This window comes from Megalobrama amblycephala, linkage group LG12 (assembly GCF_018812025.1).
Source record: "Megalobrama amblycephala isolate DHTTF-2021 linkage group LG12, ASM1881202v1, whole genome shotgun sequence".
NCBI classification, from domain to species: Eukaryota; Metazoa; Chordata; class Actinopteri; order Cypriniformes; family Xenocyprididae; genus Megalobrama; species Megalobrama amblycephala.
The window spans coordinates 4,918,733-4,943,166 of record NC_063055.1 but is presented as its reverse complement, the minus strand read 5'-3'; the positions used below and the strand labels follow the sequence as shown (position 1 = coordinate 4,943,166).

General features: G+C 35.5%; 1 protein-coding gene across 1 annotated transcript; it reads right to left on the bottom strand.

Annotated features, from left to right (window-relative positions):
* Positions 1-43: 43 nt before the first annotated feature.
* si:ch211-166a6.5 (clustered mitochondria protein homolog) lies at positions 44-22,720 on the bottom strand. Its single transcript, XM_048209339.1, has 26 exons — positions 22,502-22,720; positions 17,915-18,024; positions 17,535-17,706; positions 16,000-16,131; positions 15,695-15,846; positions 15,453-15,607; positions 14,444-14,566; positions 14,239-14,371; positions 13,186-13,278; positions 10,148-10,845; positions 9,513-9,586; positions 9,299-9,403; positions 8,479-8,579; positions 7,509-7,661; positions 7,355-7,417; positions 6,770-7,005; positions 6,605-6,689; positions 5,356-5,509; positions 5,139-5,278; positions 2,944-3,024; positions 2,728-2,853; positions 2,539-2,648; positions 1,832-1,925; positions 1,627-1,752; positions 1,461-1,534; positions 44-713 (listed from the first exon to the last, which is right to left on the bottom strand). Exons 1-26 carry the CDS (start codon positions 22,545-22,547, stop codon positions 245-247), a joined length of 4,005 nt encoding a protein of 1,334 aa, XP_048065296.1. The 5' UTR covers positions 22,548-22,720; the 3' UTR covers positions 44-244.
* Positions 22,721-24,434: the final 1,714 nt, after the last annotated feature.

The following is a 24,434-nucleotide window of genomic DNA, read 5'->3' as shown; positions in this document are numbered from 1 at the left end:
ATGGCGAAAACTACAAAATGAAGAAAGCTTGATGCATAACATGTTCACACACAAAAAATGAAACTTTATTTAGTCAAACATTGTATTGACTTCAAGACAGACTCTTTTGGCATCATCTTGTCTCCACACTTCCCCTTATGGTTTATTAGTAAAGACACTGAATTGGGATAGTTGTACAGTCGAGTATCAAACACTGAGATTTATCTCTTCATATCTCACTGAACATCTGAGCTGCAGTAAGGTCTCACTCTGTCTCAGCCTGTTTACCTTCATTCACAACACACTCATTCCCATTTACCACTGCTGATTCTGACTGTGCTTCACTTACTGATGTCATAATACTACTTGATTTTGATTGGCTCTCAGTCGGGACACCATTGGTGATGTTTGATTGGTGTTCCTCCTCCTCACATTCCATTTTTGAAGCGCAGTCTCCGTTATGCAGGTGAGACTCGATCTGGCCGTTCATGTTTGAGTGGTCTGGTTTCTCAGAAGCGTCTGTTTCCACTGGCTGACCTTCTGCATTTCCGTCTGTGGCCTCTTGCTTCTGTTCCCCATTGGATGTGGCCTCCTCAGTAACCTCTCCGCTATTGGTTGGTAGTTCTGAAGCTTCGTTCTCATTGGTCGATTCAGAGTTCTCCAGTTTCATCTTTTCAGCCTCTTCTGCTGCTTTCCTCTCTTTCAGCTTCTCTTTGAACTCCATCATTTTTGTGCTTAAGCAACAACAATAAAAGCATTCAGCTATGTTTCCATGAACTAAAAATGCATCATATTCAGAATCGGAACTGAAAAATTATTTTGGAAATTGAATGCACATCATTCACAAATTTTCAGAAGTTAAAAGTTAAGTAGTAATAGTAATAACCCCCACTACCAATATGATAACACAACACATAATATTATGTTAAGCAGAAATAAATATTAATACTAAACATATGATGGTAGTATTCATTGTTCTGTCTTTAACTGATGCTTTTTAGGTGCATTAATGAGAATCTAATGAAAAATACAACTGAGAATAATTATAATATATATATATATATATATATTAGTGCTGTCAAATGATTAATTGCATCCAAAATGTGTTATATTTATATATCAAATATTGATATTTATATATAATAATAGAAATATACATTTTTACAGTATATACATGCAAATATTTCTTAAATATATACATGTATGAGTGTGTGTGTTTAAATATACATAATAATTATACACAGTACACACATATATGTTACATAAAAACAAACTTTTATTTTGGATGCGATTAATCGTTTGACAGCCCTAAAATACATATTTTGCTTTACAGATTCTTTGTACTTCTCATTATTCTCAGTTGTCATTAATGCACCTGTTTCTGTTTTAAAACATCAATTAAACACAGAACAACAAATACTCCTAAGGTGTCATGTTTTTGTGAATTTCAACCAAGTAGTGCAATCCTAAAGTCTCTTTACCTGTATGAAGTCTTCAGTATGCCATTGACCAGAGCGAGCTGCTCCAGCGTTGTGTCCTGAGAGGGAACCAAACCCTGCAGTAGAGAAACAGATCTCATGTTTAACAAAACAAATTCAAGTCTTCACATGTTGGCTCTATTAGACAGCAGTTTCGAGCTGAGCTTACCTCAGGCGGTGTTTCAGAAAGCTCCACGCCTCCCTGACGAATTGACCGTTCTACACGCACAGCCTGCTGGGTAATGTTCCTCAGGAAGTCAGAGCTGCATTTGGTTTGAGGATGATCTTCACCCCACTGTTGCACCACACAAGCACACTCAGAACACAATCGCATTTTCAAAGCAAAAACTCAACTCAGAAACACAAAATCTTACCTTGTTCTGGAAGATGCTGTAAGCTTCCTTTTCATGATTCATGCCTCCTCTGTAGTCGCCAGTCAAACACAGTCTCTGAGCCAGCATATGGTGACTGCGAAACAATCAAAAATGAGAATAGGGAAGGCGTAGGACATAGCAGAAGCACGTGCAAGACGATCATTTGTGTTTATAAAGCACATACAGTTGTATTTTTTTAAAGAAAATGACCAATCGTTTCGCTAGATAAGACCCTTATTCCTTGTCTGGTATAATTTAAAGCCCTTTGAAGCTGCACTGAAACTGTAATTTTGACCTTCAACCGTTTGGAGTCCACTGAAGTCCACTATAAGGAGAATAATCCTGGAATGTTTTCATTAAAAACCTTAATTTCTTTTCGACTGACGAAAAAAAGACATGGACATCTTGGATGACATGGGGGTGAGTAAATTATCAGGAAAAAAGTGGACTAATCCTTTAAGTTTGATTAGGCTCTGATCCAAACCCTAATGAGCCACCTGAGTATGTAATTAGGCAGTCACTTAAAGATACCTTAGAAGGTTGTATAAGTTTGGAACAGCCCAATTATGCTTAACATTTGCATATATAAGCAGCTCGCTGGGGTTTGGAACAGAGCCTTAGAGCTTGTGGTATCTGAGCATGAGCAGGTCATTGCATGATTACTATACAACTCCATCTGTTTTTACAAGTAAAGCTTCTTGTCTTACATCAGAGCTGTTGTCAGGTCTATGTCTCCTCTGAAGGAGCTGTTGAGTTTCAGTGCGCTCTGTAGATACTGTAATGATTTTTCTCCCTGAAGAACCAATCCCAGAGAAGCCTGAGGGAGAAACAGATCATTCAAACCAATACTTCTTTTTGGGATCTGTGATAACTTGATTATGCTTGATGATGTTTACATCTATGACTGCAGTGTAAGGATGATCTCCTCCATGAACCGTCAACAGAAGAACTTTGGCACGATACAGGCAGCGCTGTGCCAGGGCGGTTTCGCCTCCAGCGAACAGATACACTGACAACGACACCTGGAACAAAAGAAATAATTGCATTAGATGATGATGATCCATGCAATTTAAAAAAAAGGTCTGTTTTGGTTTTGTGAGAACGTGACTCACGTATTGCTGAATGGTGTCGGGATGATCGAAGCCCAGAACCCTTTCGCTGATGACCACGACCCTCAGCTGCACGCTACGAGCCTGCAGGGGACAAAAGAGACAAAGTGAGAGAGATCAGCAAACACTGACAGTTTCAGGTGTGTTCAACATGTTAATGAAATAATTCACCCATTCAAACCTGCCGCCTTGAGCCACATGAAATGTAATTGATTCCCCACTGACTGCCATAGTATTTATTTTTTCTACTATGGTAAGCATATTTAAACAGTTCCCTATCCCCTATATAGTGCACTATGTGACATTCACCACATCAAAAATAGTAAATGTGTGAACAAGTGACCGGTTTTAGCCGCAGCTTCAGCTTCTATTTATAATGTAGGGGGCGGGATGTTTCAGATTCTAGAAAGCATTTGATTGGACAGAAAATCTGATGAGAAGCTGAAGTGCAGTGTGATGTCATCAAAATCACTGATCCATATTGGTGTAAGTGAGTTTTGAATGCTTATATCTTCTAAATACACATTGTTTTTGAGCACACTAGCTTATAGATAATAGTAAGGCTAACATATTCATACTGAAAGCCAAAAAGACTTTAATTACATAGAGGAGGGGGAGGGGCTTTAGACTATGATGATGAATGACAAAATAACCAAATTCATGCACTACTACACTAGGAGTCAGTGTTGCCAAGTCCATGGTTTCCATGGAATTGGGCTACCTGCGTTTTTCATGTCCGCAGGTTGAGGTGACCCCAAGCCCATGAAATGTGAATTTTACCAGAGAAACCCCGCCAAAAATGCAGATTTTACCCCCCAGAATGCGGGGTTTTTCATGTTTTTGCTTAAAACATGAAAAAATTTCTGGCAGTTGGGTCAGAAAAATAATCTTTTTTCCTTTGAATTCAGTTCACATTGGCAGATTTTTGTTGCTGTTTTGTTTTAAGCATAAACTCACTTAATATCTTAAAGGTGCCCTAGATTATGTTTTTAAAATATGTAATATAAGTCTAAGGTGTCCCCTGAATGTGTCTGTGAAGTTTCAGCACAAAATACCCCATAGATTTTTTTTAATTAATTTTTTTAACTGCCTATTTTGGGGCATCATTATAAACTCACCGATTTTATGCTGCGGCCCCTTTAAATCCTGTGCTCTCCGCCCACAGAGCTCGCACTTGCCTTAAACAGTGCCTTAAAGTTTACACAGCTAATATAACCCTCAAAATGGATCTTTACAAAGTGTTCGTCATGCATGCGGCATGCATGCGTCGGATTATGTGAGTATTGTATACTGTTATATTGTTTACTTCTGATTTTGAATGAGTTTGATAGTGCTCCGTGGCTAACGGGTAATGCTACACTGTTGGAGAGATTTATAAAAGAAGAAGTTGTGTTTATGCATTATACAGACTGCAAGCGTTTAAAAATGAAAATAGCGACGGCTCTCTTGTCTCCGTGAATACAGTAATAACCGATGGTAACTTTAACCACATTTAACAGTACATTAGCAACATGCTAACGAAACATTTAGAAAGACAATTTACAAATATCACTAAAAATATCATGTTATCATGGATCATGTCAGTTATCGCTCCATCTGCCATTTTTCGCTGTTGTTCTTGCTTGCTTACCTAGTCTGATGATTTGGTTGTGCACATCCAGACGGTAATACTGGCTGCCCTTGTCTAATGCCTTTTATAATGTTGGAAACGTGGGCTGGCATATGCAAATATTGGGGGCGTACACCCCGACTGTTACGTAACAGTCGGTGTTACGTTGAGATTCGCCTGTTCTTCGGAGGTCTTTTAAACAAATAAGATTTATATAAAAAGGAGGAAACAATGGAGTTTGAGACTCACTGTATGTCATTTCCATGTACTGAACTCTTGTTATTTAACTATGCCAAGATAAATTCAATTTTTCATTTGAGGGCACCTTTAAGTATTTTTGCTTCAAGTAAACTGGAAAACAAGACAAAAATACAGATTTTTTTTTTTTTTTTTTTTTTTTGCAGTGTTTAAATAATTTTTCTATGATGTTTTTTATTCACTAAATTCTCTAAATATTCACTTGGTTAACTTGAATATGAGCTAGTTGTGCCTTAATTTGCCATCACCTAAAAAGTCCTATTATAAAAAAAGCTGTCCTGAAAGCCACTGGGCAGCAAGAGCACACCATAGATAGTACACACAATCGTACCTCAGCAGGATGGCCCTGCACATAGGCCACTTTTGCCAGCAGACTAAGACATTGGCAGGCTTCAGGGTGGAGGTCATCACATATGCGACCGAAGAGGTACGCCGCTTCTTTCAGCTGTTCATACGCCTGCTCCAGTAACCCTACGGGGAGAACACAACGTCAGTCAAGAGGGGCTGCTCACACATGACTCAATTACTGCACATTGGTCAATAAATACCCTTCTGAAGACTGTTCTGAGCCATCTTGAACATCCGTGTGGCGTCGGTGGTTGTCATGGTTATGTGCTTGACGACGGGCAGAATGTTGAGCACGTCGTCCGGAGAGATGGGCGCTTTGTTACGGTTGTCAAGAATGTATTCTCTGAGGCGGAGCTGCAGGACATTCACAAAATGTAAGGGTTTTTCTATGACATAAGCATGGCAGACAAGCTATCAATTCAGATTGTTGGACTCGGCAAGGAATCAGGAATCTAAGGAAATGACTCCCATGAAAATAAGTCAAACACATCAAAATTTATGAGCATATGAATATTTGATTTCACCACTAGGTGGCGCTGTCTCGAAACTTCTCAAGCTCCTTCAGGGTATCGTGCTGATGACCCATACCGAGTTTCGTAATGATACGCTAATGTGTTCAAAAAATACAGCATTTTGCTACAAAATGCAAAATGGCCGATATGGTAAAAGTAGATATCATTCAACTCGGCATGCTGCCCTGAATCTAAAAAGACCAGTTTTATAATTTTTGGCCAAACTGTTCGGATGTTATAAGCAAAAATTGGCAATTTTGCTATCTCCAGACCAGTAGGTGGCGCTGTGCCAAATCGAGCATGTAGCCTCGGGTCATGCTTGTGATGACATGTGGTCAGCATGCAGAGATATAGCCTCGCGTCCAATTTGGCATGTTCTTCTTCTAATTTGTTTGCGCGTTATTCAAGAATGGTTGGGTTTATCAAAAAGCTTTTGTTTTATAACTTTTTGCCAGCATAGTCTGGAGATGATCTGATTTGATTTTCATGAAAATTGGAGCAACCGTCTAGGGGAGTTCAAAAAAGTTTTTTTGGCGGGAAAATTTGGCGGGAAAAGTTTCATGATGGAAAATGATGTCATAGGGTGCAATCGGATCTTATTGAGTCGAGGAATCCGAGAAAAAAATTGTTTCTAACCCTCATGGTTCAAAAGTTATTAGCATAAACATAAGTGAAACTTTGGACGGCACTAGAGAGTTTTATCTAGAGACGCCAAATTTGCTGTAGTTAATGTTGAAACTGTCCTTTATCAGTGTGCCAAATTTCATAACTTTCCCGCAAGTGGTTCTATGGGCTGCCAGAGCGGAAACAGAAGAATAATAATAAGAACGCCAATGATTACAATTACGCAATCATGACAAACCTTAGCCACCAAACATATTGCAGAAATATTAGTATGCTCTTTCAAATTTAACCATTGCTCTGTTCAACGCAGTACCTGAATGCCAGTCTTCAGGCACATCTCTCTCAACAAGGACATCTTCTGGAGTCCGTACTGCTCTACTAGATGGTCCACATTTGACCTGCATACAAAAAAACTGACTTTATGAAGTTACATGAAAGGGTTAAAACATTTGGAGAAGAGTAAATGACCTTCGCTCACCCTAGTCCTTCTTTAAGTCTGTATGTTTCTTGAGCATCTTGACAGATCTGACTCCACAGTTCATTCCCGCTGAGTGCGGTCCAAGTCGTGCTGTCGGCAGCCCCTCCCCCTCCACGGCCACGCCTCCTGGAGCGCTTCTTAGACTCCTCCCCGTTTGATGCTGAACTGAAGTGAGGCACCAATAAGCAGCAGAGGAAATGACTCGCTGCTGCAGACAGGTTAGACGTCTCCACTCCCTGAGCAACACAACAGACACAATTTTATGTTTTTTTACTCATTAAGTAGATTAAACAAAACCAAGCTCTATATATAAAATTGGATATGCATAACTTTATTCACATACATACAGTATAGTTGCATAGGGGGATGTATGCTATATAGCAAATCTCAACTGATTCATTGCTTTTATCATCGTAAAATGTAAACTATATTATCGCCCACCTCTAATCTGCTAAATACGACTATAAAGCATGGAAATATTAGGATATTATAAAGATTAACATCATGTAAAGCTGCTTTGAAACAATGTGTAATGCGAAAAGCGCTATATAAATAAATTTGACTTGACTAAGCAAAATGAAATACCTGAATGTAGCCACTGAAGAACCGCTGGGCACAGCGCACCACAATCTCTGCAAACGCCAACCTCTGAGAGAGATGGTAAGATATGATTAGCAAAGTTACAATCTTAAATTTAAAATCTACCCAGGTATAATTGATTGTAAAATCATTTTCTCACCGTTATGTGTCTCAGTTGATGTTTGAGATCTGATTGTCTGATGGACAAGATCAGCTGACCTAGATAGCGGAGGTTTATGCCTTTCTGATGGAGGGCTTGTCGTAAAGAAGTGCCATCCATCGGTATGTCAGTGCCATGAATGCAGTCGTTCATCTGAAAGTGCATGTTGATACTTCAGTGCACGGTTTCTCTCACACATATGCACTGTATGTCGCTTAGATTTTTTTATGTTTTGAAAGAAGTCTCTTCTGCTCACCAAGGCTGCATTTATTTGATCAAAAATAAAGAAAAAACTGTAATATTGTGAAATATTATTACAGTTTAAAATAAATGTTTTCTATTGTAATATATATTAAAATGTAATGAATGAATATGAATTTGGAATGAACAGATTCCCATGCTCAATTACATTGTGTCATTGCTAAAATAATAACAAATATGAAAACACATCAAAGTTTGGAATAAATAAGATTTGAGAAAGAAGTCTCTTATGTTCATCAAGGTTGTATTTATTAGTAAAAACAGTAATTTTGAGAAATATTATTACAATTTTAAATAACTGTTTCCTATTTAAATTTATTTTAAAATGCAATTTATTCCTGTGATCAAAGCTGAATTTTCAGCATCATTACTCCAGTCTTCAGTGTCACATGATCCTTCAGAAATCATTTTAATATGAGGATTTGCTGCTCAAGAAACATTTCTGATTATTATCGATGTTGAAAACAGTTGTGCTGCTTCATATTATTGTGGAAACCATGATACATTTTTGTTCCTTGATTCTTTGATGAATACAAAGTTCAAAAGAACAGCATTTATTTGAAATAGAAACCCTTTCTAACGTAAATGTCTTTACTGTCAGTTTTGGTACATTTAATGCATCCTTGATGAATAAAAGTATTTCTTTAAAAATCTTACGTAACCCAAATCTTTTGAACAGTAGTGTATAAAAACTGCAAAATACACTCACAAATGCTGGTATTTGGTCATTAATGATGAAAGATGCTGCTTCCTTCAGTAATCTCTTCTGTAGCTCCACGGCATCACTCTCCGAGCTGGGAAACTGCACGCCTACCCAAAGAGAGAGAAAACAATATTTAAGGTCTCTGACTAAATTTCTAGTTTCAAAAGTTATTATGTTTAGCTGTAAAGATGGATGATTTCTGTTCAAGACAAATATGGCTATATTACAGTGTCAAGTCTGTTTTAATATTATGGCTTTTAAGAGATGTTTTAGCCTAATTCTAAGGCAGCATCTTATGTATCCTAAATGGAAAAGTCGAATCCAGAACGTATAAAATAGTTGTATATTTCACCCAATATAACATGTGTTTGATGGCATTAGCATAGAAACATGTCGTCTCCCATGTGCTTCACATGAGCATTCAAAACTAGTCACTTATTAGGCCCCACTTCATTGGATACCACCTAAATAGACAATATATAGCAAAGAAACTCACTAGGTTTTGGAACAGAGCTTTTATGTAGTTTGTTTTAGTGCATATACATTTTTCTATCACAGTTTAGATTAGCATCCAATTCTTACTTTTAACTATGACGTTTGCTTCAATAAACTCCTAATTACTGCTTATTAATAATTAGTAAGGTAGTTGTTAAGTTTAGGTAGGATTAAGGGATGAAGAATATGGTCATGCAGAATAAGGCATTAATATGTGCTTTATAAGTACTAATAAACAGCCAATATCCTAGTAATATGCATACTAATAAGATACTAATTGGACACTAAACTAAAGTGTTGCCAATTTTTCTGACTTTAAGCTTTTCCTGACCTGGGGAGAAGATATTAGGGTTGAAACGCATCTCAAAGATGATGTCACTGATGGATCCCACATCTTTGCAAGCTCTTCTTACTGCATCTATGTTTCGAGAGTCACCTGACAAAACACAAATACACACATACAATCATTCCTCTGAAACAGACTTATACCAGACACCTAGTCCGACATCCCATGACAGAAAATGAACACTTCTTTTTGTTCTCACCAGCTTTCATACACTCTTCCACTCCTCCGTTCTCCTCCATGTAAGCCTTCACTCGCTGCGTGAACTGAGCATGTCTGAAATACGAAGACAAATTGTGCTCATAAGGATGTACACAAATAAACAAACCTTTTGTAAACCGTCTGTACATTTAAATGAGAAGTGTGCAAGTTAAAAGATGTTTAAAAACTTTCTCCTATCCTAGTTTAACATGCAAACTTTTGTATACGATTGTGTGGAAAACTTGTTTTATAAGGTAAATTTAAGAATAATTTTTATATTGTTAGTAATAATTTAAAATGAAGTTACTGGACTGAAGCAACTTGATTATCCTTTACATTTTAGAAAAGTCATGTTAAAATGTGAGTATCAAATATGATCATCAGGCTTTTGAGGAACGTTTATTTGTTCGTCTCTCAATTATCATTGTATTGCAATGCATTAAAGAGATTTATCTTAAAACTAAGCCTTTAAAATATTATTGGAAAACTGAGTGACAACTGATATTTCTATGCATTTTGTCCATCATCTTTTTAGCCATATAAATATCAGCAATCGCAACACACTCAACCAATGGTGTGAATTTGAAATCTGTTTGATTGACCAATGGTAGGCTTTGGAAACCTGTCAAAACTCACTTGTGTTGAATGAACGCCTTCACTAGCTCCGGCCGTAAACGACACAAAACGTGAGGGTGACATCTGGGAAAACTGCCTTCCTTGTGTTCTGTTTCTTTTCCTTCTTCTCCGTCTTCCACTTGGAAGTTGGCATCAGCAGGCATAGTACGATACACATCCAGCAGGTAATACCGACCATCGGCCCCCAGTATCCCCTGAGCATCTACAGAGGTGAAGAGGGGCAACTGATGCCCGGACGGCCCCAGAACCGCATGTCTTTGCAGAGAAAGAGCCTTTGCCGCCTGAGCCAGCAGCTCTAGGAGTTTCCGTCTGGATGGATTTTCCAGTGGTCCTGTGCTGAAGCCGTATAAAAGGCCATTGGGAACCTCAGCCTGCTCGGGGCCCTGAAGACCAGGTGCCAGGCCCTGCGCAGAAAGCCGGACGCCGCGATAGTCGGCCAGCGCGGTGGGGATGGTGTGCAGGTTTTGGAGGTCTCCGCTCAGGTCGCTGTAAGCCTGAACACACCGCAGCTCGAGGCGCTGAGCGGCTCTGTGACCTCGTTCTCCTACCAGCCACTCCTCTCTGTGCGTCGGCATACTCATGAACACCCCGCCGCATAAGAACGCCGGGTCCTCGTGAGAACCGTTGATTGGGTCGACAAAACCATCGATCACCTTCTCTGCTGCCTGAGCAACAGCCCACACAAAAGCGCTGTTCACCTGCAGGAACAGACAATGAAAGTTAAGAAGTGGTGTAAAAGCTGCTTGGAAACTATGGTTTTCAAAGCAATGCAATGCAAAAAAATGCAATAAAATAATAAAATATTTTAAATATTTAAGAAATATTAAAGGGTTAGTTCATCCAAAAATGAAAATGGTGTCATTAATGACTCACCCTCATGTCGTTCCAAACCCGTAAGACCTCCGTTCATCTTCAGAACACAGTTTAAGATATTTTACATTTAGTCCGAGAGCTTTCTGTCCCTCCATTGAAAATGTATGTACGGTGTACTGTCCATGTCCAGAAAGGTAATAAAAACATCATCAAAGTAGTCCATGTGACATCAGTGGGTTAGTTAGAAGTTTCTGAAGCATCGAAAATACATTTTGGTCCAAAAATAACAAAAACTACGACTTTATTCAGCATTGTCTTCTCTTCCGGAATCCTTTCCATTGAATTGATTCCATTGAATCCTTTCATCTGTCGGCGTTGGTAATGCACTTTTACGTCGCCGTGGTTGTTTTTGGCGATTAGGACATCCGCGACATTTTGAAGCATCTAAAATACATTTTGGTCCAAAAATAACAAAAACTACGACTTTATTCAGCATTGTATTCTCTTCCGGGTCTCTTGTCAATCCGCGTTCACGACTCCGCTGCTTCTTCTTCTTCTTCTTCTTTCCTGTTTTACGGCGGTTGGCATCCAGCTTATTGGTGCATTACCGCCCCCTTCTGCTCCAGAGTGTGGTTCACGACTCCGCAGTGACGCTTGTTATCCGGTGTGCCTGAGCTTCGTTTACAGTCTGAGGGAGACGCACGCTGTATTCAAGCTATTCTACATTGTTTGCATTTTGGTATTGCTATATTTTTTAAAATGGTGCGTAAGTGTGCATGTCGCGGATGTCCTAATCGCCAAAAACAACGACGTAAAAGTCCATTACCAATGCCGACAGATGAAAGGATTCAATGGAATTAATTCAAAGGAAAGGATTCTGGAAGAGAAGACAATGCTGAATAAAGTCGTAGTTTTTGTTATTTTTGGACCAAAATGTATTTTCAATGCTTCAGAAACTTCTAACTAACCCACTGATGTCACATGGACTACTTTGATGATGTTTTTATTACCTTTCTGGACATGGACAGTCTACCGTACATACATTTTCAATGGAGGGACAGAAAGCTCTCGGACTAAATCTAAAATATCTTAAACTGTGTCCCGAAGATGAACGGAGGTCTTACGGGTTTGGAACGACATGAGGGTGAGTCATTAATGACATCATTTTCATTTTTGGGTGAACTAACCCTTTAAGTGACTAATTGTTGAATCAGTTTTCTGAACTGATTTATTGAACTGAACTAAACTGATTCACTAAAAGGAACTTTTAATTTATGATCATGTTCAACACATTGTGACGGACAAACAGTGATGTGGATGTTTGCTGAAAAAAAACACGCTACTGATAAATGTACAGTAGTTAAAGGGATAGTTCACCCAAAAATGAAAATCATCCTATAATTTACTCAACCTCAAGCCATCCTAGGTGTATATGACTTTCTTCTTTCAGTCAAACACAATCGGAGTTATATTAAAAAATATTCTGGCTCGTCCAAGCTTTATAATGGGAGTTAATTCTGATATAACTGATATTTTGAAGACCAAAAAAGCACATCCATCCATCATAAAAGTAATCCATATGACTCCAGGGAGTTAATAAAGGCCTTCTGAAGTGAAGCGATGGATTTCTATAAGAAAAATATCCATATTTATAACTTTTTAAACTCACTGGCTTCCATACACGTGTCGATTCCAGCGGAAGCGTAATCTTTGACCTGACGCATGACATACTGACTAACGCAGGAGCGCAGAGGATAGAGCAAAACAAAACGCCAGTCACAAATTAGAAGTCTAAAACGAGAATTTTTAAGTTATAAATAAGGTTATTTTTCTTACAAAAAAACATTGCTTCACTTCAGAAGGCCTTTTTTAACCCATTGGAGTCATATGGATTACTTTTTATTGATGGATGGATGTGCTTTTTTGGGCTTCAAAATCTCGATGAGGGTGAGTAAATTATGGGATCATTTTCATTTTGGGGTGAATTATACTTTTAATATTTTATATTTATTTATACTTTGGGGACAAAATAGCAAAAAACATCCCTTTGGAGAAATTCAAAGAGGTAAAAATTATTCATAAATAAAGTAATACAAGACGTTTTGTAGGTAGAGCTAAGGTTTGGTTTGGCTTAGTCTGTAGTAATAATAATTAGCGTTATATGGAAACAGTAGAAGCCTGTTCTATGCCGTCACATGGATATCTAGGTAAAAGTGTGCTCAGACCTGCAGTAATGCTCTGTCTCTCTGAAGTCTCTCCTCCAGACTTCTCTGAGGAAGATCTCTGGCTGCTTGAAGCTCCTTATTCCAGTCAGGAGCCTAAAACACACAGAGAAACACGTGAACATGACACACACAGACAGACAGGGGGACAAAAGCACAAGGAGAACAGAGAGAGAGAGTCAAGTGAAGGTGAGACTGAGGAACAATATCTGCTTCACCGTGACAAATACCAAGATACAAGATATAAAAACTTAGGAAAGCCTTTGTGCCATTATCCCATGCTTCCCTATCCAAAATAAAACCATTACAAATTATATAATTATATAAAGTCTTTATCTTATTTCTACATGTTAATATAACTTATTTACTTATTTTATTTATTATCTTTTTAAATATTAATTTATACTAATATTAATATGTACTTACATGTATAATTACACTGTTACAGGGACACATTAAAATAAAGTGTAACCTTATATTTTATTTCATTTTATTTACTTGATTTTATTATATTTTTAAAGATGAATTTATATTAATTAGTATTAAATAATATTAATACTATTTTATTTAATTTTATTTATTTTCTTTATTCTGTGTTATAAGTTAATATTTAAAAAATATAATAATTACTATTAAATAATATTACATTTTATATTATTTTCATTACTACTGTTTTTGAGTAAATCACATGAAAACACTCCAATACTTCACTCCAGAATCAAAAGAATATTTTGTACATCAAACATATTTTGTACATCATTAAGATTGTTTTTTTTTTGCATTGTGATTTTTTTTTTCACGACAATTAAGCAAATTTCCAACAAAAATTCTCATTACAAGTAAAATTGCTGATATTAATGTATGTTAATATAATAAAATGAATTGTTTTAATTAATTTATTCTCTTTTTAAATAGATAATAATTCATTTTATTTCATTTCATACTATATTAATTTCATTACTACAGTTTTTTTACTGCTATTCGCACTGATGCACAGTCATATTAATATAGAGCTGCACTGAAACATGTGAGTGTAGGACAGGTGTGTGTGTGTACCTGCGCGTTGAGGTCCTGGTCCAGGCCCAGCCGGCAGCTGAAGCTGGATTTGTGCGCGTGAAGCGAGGAGACGCCCAGCCAGCTGAGTGTGCGGTACGGAGTGGACAGCGTCTCTTCAGCCGGCAGAGAGGGCCTGAATGGACAGAGACGCTCAGTGAACTGCTCTAAAGTACATGTGAGTGCTGTGAGAGTGTCTGAGGGTCACCTGTGCCGCAGTGCGCCGAGGTTGTGTTTGAACTGTGGGCTGATGTGGGACAGCAGGTCGGTCAGACAGTGGCACACTGGAGTAGACTGAGCAGGACGAGGGTCAAACACATCGAGGGTTGACCTGATACAAAAATACAGCTTGGTTTAGATATTATATATTATATTTGTGTCTGTGGTAATGTTTACGGAAGAGGATTAGGGCCAAGCAATAATAAAAAAATAAAACCATCTCGAGATTAAAGTTAAATTTTGAGAAAAAACTTGTTAAATTTCGAGAAAAAAGTTGAGATAAAATGTTGAGAATAAACTCGTTAAATTATTAGAAAAAACTCGTTAAATTTCAAGAAAAAAGTCGAGATAAAATGTTGAGAATAAAGTCATTAAATTACGAGAAAAAAGTCGTAAAATTACGAGAACAAATTCGTTAAATTATGAGAAAAATGAAGTAAAATTTCGAGAAAAAAGTCGAGATAAAATGTTGAGAATAAACGTATTAAATTATGAGAATAAAGTCATTAAATTAGGAGAAAAAAGTCATTAAATTACGAATTTGTTCTCATAATTTAATGACTTTTTTCTCGTAATTTAATGACTTTATTCTCAACATTTTATCTCGATTTTTTTTCTTGAAATTTAACGAGTTTAATGACATTAAAAATGGACTTTATGCAAAATATAGTATATATTGTGTAGTGTCTACTATATTTTGCAAATCGTATTCGAAACAATATGCAAAATGCAATGATCAACATTTTTTACAGTAGTATACTACATTTTTGTCACATGACCTTTATGCTGCTACATTGTTTATTTCATCCTGACTGTTTTTTTTTTTTCTTTTTTTGCTTTTTTATTATAGGTTTTGTGTAAAATGTAACTTTTGGCAGTGAGATCAAGAAATAATGGATTTTGCTTCCAATTCTAATGCAAAAAAAAAAAAAAAAAAAAAAAAAAAGTAGTATGGTAGCATGCAACTATACAAACATAGTCATAACACAGAGTCTTACCTGTTCAGGTAAAACCCACGTGGGCAGGAAGTGATGTCACACTGTTTGCCCTCCAGAGTGTGGACACTGATGTACAGGAAGTCACCCTGCAGTTTCCGGAAACCAGGAGGAGGGTTCCAGCAGCTGAGTGACAGGTCGAGCAGGTAACTGGGAGCCTATAAAAGAATCAGTTAGTTGCATTTATTATAAGAGTGAAAAACTCAAATGCCAAACAAGGTTTATTTGTGTGTTATTTGACGCACTTCGCTGGGTGTGTTGGTGGGCAGCAGGGTCGTCAAAGGAGGAAGTTCTGAAACTCCAGGCAGAATGTAGGCAGGAGGGGGCGGGGCTTCAGCAGACTGCTCTGTCTTACTATTGGCTCGTCTGTTCTTTGAGTGCAGAGCGGGAGGGGCTTCTAATACACACAATTCGAGAGTCTCATTGACATGGGCATAACAATAATGAATGCATTTTTAATTATTTAGAAGCAGTACAGAATGCAAGCACTTTTATGTACTTCATGAGAGCATTCGTGCACAAAGAAGTAACACAAGAAAAGAAGATCTACCATGCGTTTGGGTGAGTGTGTTCAATACAATGGGTGACCGGCCCTCCATCAAGGCATCTTGGGGTCTGGCAGCTTTTAACATCTCTTGCACACGTGCCAGGTGAGCCTGTGCCGACCGAGGGGAGTACGGCTCTATAACATGCACACAAAGCTTACTTTATTACACCAAAATCAGGCCTTTACCACAGCTCCATTGATCTGCTGAATTTCAATGCGTCTGATCTTGTAAGACTACGATTTTTCCAATGAGCAATAAAAATCATCTATTCAATCCTCTACTTTCCCACACTACTCATAATGAGTGCCATGTGACTCACTTGGCTCTGAGAAAGGTTTCATTAGTGTGCCATCAAACGGTTTGCAATGAAATCAAGAAGTTGCAAAACCAGTATAGTAAAATCCCCCACTGATCCCTGTGGAAATTCTCGCTTAAATCAGCTCAACTGGCTGCTGTGCTTTGGAACATGGTAGCTGGTTTCTAGCTGGTCCAGGCTAGACTTGTAGACAACCTTGGACTCACAATAAACCAGGTACCAGCTGGTCATACTCGCGCACACACATCTTCTCACAGTGCGCGAGTTTTCATTCGCTTCAAATATTGAGTTCTCTTTCAAATCGAACGGACAAATTCACACAAAAATTATGTCATCATACCTGTCTTGGTGAGTATCCTAGCAGACATAGTCGGTTACGTCTTAAGTGAACGTACAGTATCAGTGTGCTGGATTCATTATGTCTTAAAGTGACAGCAGCCTAATATTCCTGCTCTCTGTGTTTTTAATGTTAATCAAAAAACAAAAGACAAGGAAATCACTCACTGCTCTTGATTAAATAACTTCTGTAACGTCTGCAATCTTTAATTTACACAGTCAAATAACAAATGTTATTTTAGATTTGATTACTTTATTCAATTTCTGTACCTGAAATAATGTTAGACCTACCTGACAAACTTGAAAAGCACGGTTTATTTTATTTGTATCTTTGCTCTATGCTATTTATTTGCGCTGTTGCTTGTAGTTTGATTACTTGTTCTTATTTTCTTTATTTTTTTGACAGTAGTCCTTTTTTTCCTGAACATAGCACATGCCGAACCATACCGAAACTGTGACAAAAACCGAACCATGAGTAATTTGAACCGTTACACCCCTAGTTCCCACAGTTTTTGACCAGCTTTCCAGTGGTTTATGATCACTGGATAAGCTAGATACTGGATCAGTGTTGTTATTGTTAACTAACTGTAAAGTAAAACTATTAAACATTTTTGGTAATTGAAATAAAGCTGAAATGAACTAAAATATGAATATTAGATGAAAATCTTAAACTTGAAAGAAAATTAGAAATGCTCCCTTGGCAACTAACTGAAATAATTTGAAGTATAAAAATTACTAAACTAAATAATAAATAAATTAGAGCTATATATAAAACCTAAAATAAAAATAAAACTGAAAAAATAAAAAAATTTAAAAAATCAAATTCAAAATATGAATAAATAGTATGAATAAATATTAATATAATATTAATAAAATGCAGTTTACCTTCCACTAAACGGAGAGTGACTCCAGCTTTGAAGCCCTTGACGTCCTGGAGCTCACTCATGAGGTCAAGGGTCACACCTGAAAGGGCCAGAGCGATCGATGTGCGAGGTGCCACCTCCTCCCTGCCCAGTACGGTCATGATGGCATCCTGGACCAGCCAGAATCCATGAACCTGCAGAGAAAACATTCAAAACATCAGCAAACATTTAAGCTGCATGACAAGTGCTTTGCATCTTTTGATGTTCTGTTGGCAGACATATTTGAAAATATTTGCATTGCTGATCAACACAATCTAGACTACTAAATTCGAGGTTACACCACCCCAAAACCCACTTTATTCACGGACGTATATTTGACTAGCGTTGATGATGAAAGCTCACCTGCAGCTCAAAGGGCTCGACACCTGCACCCTGAACCTTCACAGGAAATGACCCGTCATCGTCTTTTTTGCTTACAGTCGCTTTTCTCCCATTCTCTGAACATGAGACATCTGCAGAGTAAAGGGGGGTAAAGCATTCTTCACTTTGAGCTCAAAAATGTGCTTCAAGCCAAAACAAGAGTTACATAAGAGAGTTAGGAAATCTGTCCAAATGCCATGAAAGAAACTGAAGAAAGAACAATAAAGGTTTTCCATGCTAGAGTGCACTAACTCAAGAGCTCCATGGTACTACCGTGTTTTTTAGACATGCTGCCATTGCAGTACAATGTTTTGTGGATATGCACCATCAAAATACCACTATTTTATTTAAAAGTACCTTGATGCACCATATAAATACAATGGTACAAGATTATTTGATAATTTCATAAAGTTATCATTTAATACCATTGTATACAGTACCCGTGAAGTCTGGACTTAAATATTCATAATACAATACAATAAAATAAAATAAAATAAACTGATTTATTTTCCTGTAAAAATATCTAATTATCATTATTTTTAAATAATTTATTTAATAAATAAATATAAAAAATTTACATATATACATTTTATTTATTTTGAATTTACAACATTTTTAAATTAAATTAAATAAAAGCTTGATTTATCTTCCTGTAAAAATATCTAATCATTATTTTTAAGTAATAATTTTAATAATATTAATACCTTTGTTATTTGTTTATAATATTATTTTTATTTTTTTATTTTTGAATTATCAATTCATTCTTAAATATATTAAATGAAATAATAAAATAAAATAAAATAAAATAAATTGATTTATCTTCCTGTAAAAATATCTAATTATCATTATTTTTAAATATATGTTATTAATAAATAAATATAAAAATTTTAAATATATAATTTTTTTTTATTTGAATTATTACATTTTTAAATAAAATAAAATAAAAACTTGATTTATCTTCCTGTAAAAATATCTAATCATTATTTTTAAGTAATAATTGTAATAATATTAATACATTTGTTATTTGTTTATAATATTATTATTTTTTTTTAATTATTAATTAATTCTTAAATATATAAAATAAAATAAAATAAAATAAAATAAAATAAAATAAAATAAAATAAAATAAAATAAAATAAAATAAAATAAAATAAGGTTGATTTATCTTCCTGTAAAAATATCGAAACATCCTTAAAACAAGATGCAATTACTTGGAAAGCTAAATTGTTTAAAATAATAATAATAATTAATAAAAATCACAAGATGTGTTTCTGTTTTTATTTTTCAGCTTCAGTTTTTCTTTTTTCTTTTCTTGATTTAATTATTGTTAGATTTTTTAGTAAACAAATTGGAAAGAAAATGCCATTAGGGTTAAAATAAAAATAAAATGTCAATATAAAAACTAGTTTAGTTATTTATACTGAAATAAATAAACCAAGAATAATTGTTCAAAAGTTTTTTGAAGAAATTCATACATAGTCAAAATTCATCTACAGATTTATCAACAGATTTTTCTACAAAACTAATTTCAAGCATTTATTTTCTTAGGATCATGAGAAACAAATTCAGTCACGTGTCTGTATATCAAACAGTACCACAGTATTTCTATCTGATATGGTACAGTCATAGTACTTTTAAAAAGATCAGATCCATTCAAAGAGTCAAAGCTTTGAGTCTCTTTTGTTGGATTTGTAGGCAAGTCTAAAATCTCTAATAACAGCAAGACTCAGCTTGATACGCCATGAGCTTGTCCAGACATCTTCCAAACTTCCCCCTGGCTAGTGTGAGCAGATAACAAGCACTGGATGAGTGGCTATTACTAGTACTAATACAGCACACTTTATCTGAGACTCGTCTGGACATTATGAAGAAAAACTCCAGATGAACTCGGAGCTGGAAACTCACTCGCATTAAACATTAAACACAACAAACAGATTGATCGTGTCACGGCGGCCTTCAGGATGAGATGCATCATCGTTCTTCTACGGCACAAAAACTATTGTTCAAGCTATGGGTCACATGTACTTTATAGGTCACGGTAAACACAAAGCTTAACCTTTTTTAAGCCAACGTTTGATCTGTGGTTACGAAGGAATGCATTCATGGTAAAATGTGTTAAATGGAACTGGGTGTGCACTTTTACCATTATCCATAAATTAATCAAAAATATTTAATAAACAGTATGGTTGGGGCATGTGTGCAATTTTATGAATGATGAGAATTTCGACTCAGCACAAAGTCTGTATAGGCCTGTCACTTCTAATAACTAGGCATCTTGATCAGGACGTTTCCGCAGAACTGGAACATCCATTGTAAAGTTCTACACAATCATTTTGTTTATCAAACATTTTAGCTCTTACCTTTGTTCTTTGATTAACATTAATGACAGACATCAGCAACTGGTTTATTAGGCTGCTGTCACTTTAAGAGCTGCCGCTGCCGAACATTTTCTCACAACTCTTTAAGTTCATTTAAGACTGCTCCTATGAGGATACTCGACGACAAAACGGGCATAATTCTGTGTTATTGTTTGTTCAAATGCGAAAAAGAACTCGATACCTGCGCGCGTCTGTGTGCACGCGAGTTGTGTGTCACACAAACACGACATTCACAGACAGCATTTGTCTTGTGCCGCTTGAATGGTTTAAAAGCGTTTATGACGGAAAAACGGATACTGCGTTAATTGCATTAAATAATTTTAACGCTATTAAACTGAAAAAAATAATTGCATGCATTAACGCGTTAATTTTGACAACACTATTGTATATATATATATATATATATATATATACATACAGAGCTGGGTAGATTACTTATGAATTGTAATCAGTTACTGATTACAAATTACATGACAAAATTTGTAATCAGTAATATAATCTCTTAGATTACATGTTTTTGGTAACGTAATCGGACTACTTTTGGATTACATTTAGATTACTTTTGTACTAACCCTTATTTGATGTCACATATATTGTAGGATAATCTTGTACTTCCAAAAAATATATTCTATTCACCAACAAGAGCCTCAACAGATTCTTTTTAAAGTGCAATGTATGGACAGGTAATACTTCAAAATACTAACACTAATGTACCTGTAAGTGTTTGCTGATAGTAACACTGAATAAAACAAAATCACATCTTATGATTTTAAAACATACTTAAAATTAAGTAAATTAAAAGTAAACAGCAACATCACAAAATCTAATATTGAAAAACATGCAAATTTACAGCAATATCACTGCTACACCAAATATTTAATCTACATTTCATATATTATTATTATTATATTATTATTTATTCATTTATATATTATATATATATTCATCTGTATTTCATCTATATTTCCCCTTCACCGCCGGAAAAACTAAAAGAATCACAAACGTATATAAGCGACAGGTTTATTATAAAAAAATATATATATAAACATTAAAAAAATGAAAAATTAGGAGAATCAATGAATTGTGAACAACTTACTGATACTGTGTAAGTAATATGTAATCATGTAATCCATAAAAAAGTAACTAGTCTGAGTATTTTAAAAAGTAGTTTACTCTAATTACAAGTACTTCATTTTTTGGAATCTGATTACGTAATCCAGATTAAATGTAATACGTTACTACCCAGCTCTGTATATTTATATATATGTTACTGTAATGTGGAAAAATAACATATATAACATGCATAAATATATATATAAAAACGTAACAATTTTACAATTTTAGTAAGTATAAAATTGTGCTTATAATTGTCATGAAAATAGTGTTGCAATGCAAAAAACTTAATGGTCTTAATTTAAAAATAGGCTTCATTTTCTTGAAGAAAAAAAAAAAGTAAAAAACAATACAGTAATTAATGTGTAGTAATTGTAAGCTCTGTTAAACTTTTTTACTATATTTAAACTAAAAATAAGATAAACCCGTGCGGGATTCAAACCTACAGCCTTTCAGTTGCCACCCCAGATATTATCCACTACACCAAGGAATGATTTGAAAAGTTTAGGGGATACATTAGGGCACAAGTGTTGATTATAACATGAGAAGTTGGGTAAAGGAGCACAAAAAGTTATGATGAACACCACCACATCACTCAACGAGTGCCTGGAGAGTGACGCGTTCATGTCAAGTTAGATTCGTTTGCCCTGAGAGTAACGCTCCTGATGAAAGACAGGAATGTCAGCGAGTGTGAGCTCTGACCCGATGCCATGAGGAATCTCACAGATGAGATTCTTTAGTTTTAAACACATGTGTTTGTGAGTGAAAGCACGACAGAAGTGAATGAGTAGACAGCCACGAGAAGTGGGAGGACACACATATCAGGAGGTCAAAGGTGAAGGCTGGTGTTTGTTTTGCAACGAGAGAAAGTTTCATTCTAAAGCGCAGCACCATAAACTTCATGTTTTTGATCACGAGTCTCACGTTGCTTGCATTATTTCATTTTTCTAACTGTATGCATGAATCATTTCGCACAAAAAGAAAGCTTGATCCCAAACACCAGGACAATGAGTAAAACATCAGGAAGAAGTTCAGAGAGGGAGGAGACAGGAATGAATCAGAACAAGGCAACTCTTACCCATAGTTCTCTTCTCTCTGTTTCCTTTCTTCACGGCGTCCCTCATTTCTCTTCCTCTGGTTTTCTCTTTCGGTAGCTGCTGGTTTTCTCTTTTCGTCGGGACACTCTTCCTGCTTTGTGCGGTGTGTGTTTGGAGAGCTGTCAGGTGTGACTGACCCAACACGTCTTTTTAGTTTCTCCTTCCCTCGGCCGGCCACTCCCTCCCTCCCTCCTCTGCTGGCAGTGTTTCCCTCTCCTCCCACTCGGCCCACAGCAGGCATGTTTCACTGGGCGTGACGCTGCTTCACTCCATTTTGCGAGAGATCAGTGAGCGTTACCCTCCCCCTCTGACTTCCCTGAAGGCAGGGAGGGATCCTACACACACACACACACACACTTCTGAAAACAAAGTTACATACATGAGTGAAGTCACCGACCATTTCAAATATACAGTACAAAATGAACATAGAAATGCATAAAATAACGATACATATACAAATACAAATGAAGCCAGTAATTTGATTTAATTGTGAATATATATGTATATATATATATATATATATATACATACATATATTCTGTTACAGTAATGCGAATTTGGAGGTTAAATACACTTAATTGCTATATATATCTATATATACAGTACAGTCCAAAAGTTTGGAACCACTAAGATTTTTAATGTTTTTAAAAGAAGTTTCGTCTGCTCACCAAGGCTACATTTATTTAATTAAAAATACAGTAAAAACAGTAATATTGTGAAATATTATTACAATTTAAAATAACTGTTTTCTATTTGAATATATTTGACAAAGTAATTTATTCCTGTGATGCAAAGCTGAATTTTCAGCATCGTTACTCCAGTCTTCAGTGTCACATGATCCTTCAGAAATCATTCTAATATGCTGATCTGCTGCTCAAGAAACATTTAATGTGTACAATTGTACAAAATATTTGTGTACAATTTTTTTTCAGGATTATTTGATGAATAGAAAGTTCAAAAGAACAGTGTTTATCTGAAATCTAATCTTTTGTAACATTATAAATGTCTTTACTGCCACTTTTGATTGATTTAATGCATCCTTGCTGAATAAAAGCATTCATTTCTTTAATTTCTTTTAAAAAAAATAAAAATAAAAATTCTTACTGACCCCAAACTTTTGCTAAATGCTGTTCTTTTGAACTTTCTATTCATCAAGGAATCCTGAAAATAATCCATTGAAAATAATCATAAATGTTTTTTGAGCAGCAAATCAGCATATTAGAATGATTTCTGAAGGATCATGTGACACTGAAGACTGGAGTAACGATGCTGAAAATTCAGCTTTGCATCACAGGAATAAATTACTTTGTCAAATATATTTAAATAGTACAGTTATGTTAAATTGTAATCATATTTCACAATATTACTGTTTTTTACTGTATTTTTAATTAAATAAATGTAGCCTTGGTGAGCAGACGAAACTTCTTTTAAAAACATTAAAAATCTTAGTGGTTCCAAACTTTTGAACTGTACTGTATATCTATTATATAATAGATATATATAGCAATTAAGTGCATTTAACCTCCAAATTATTATTTGAACTAAAGCTATCCAAAACATTTTTGTGAATTGAAATAAAAAATAAATATTACATGAAAAATGTAAACTAAAACCAAACGAAAATTTTAGATGTTGCTTTAAGCACTAAAAAAATAAAAAATAAATAAAGCTGAAATAAATGGAAATAAATAAAAACTAAAACTGAACTAAAAATACACATAAATAGTATTTAAAAAAAAGAAAAAAAAAAGACAAAAGCATTAAACATTAAACTAAAATGAAAATGAAAATAAAAGCCAATTCAAAAAATGTATAAAAATCTATAATAGTATATAAATAATACTAAAATAACACTGATATACAACATAATTTCCCCCAAATAACAGTGAGTAAACTATGAATATAATTATCATG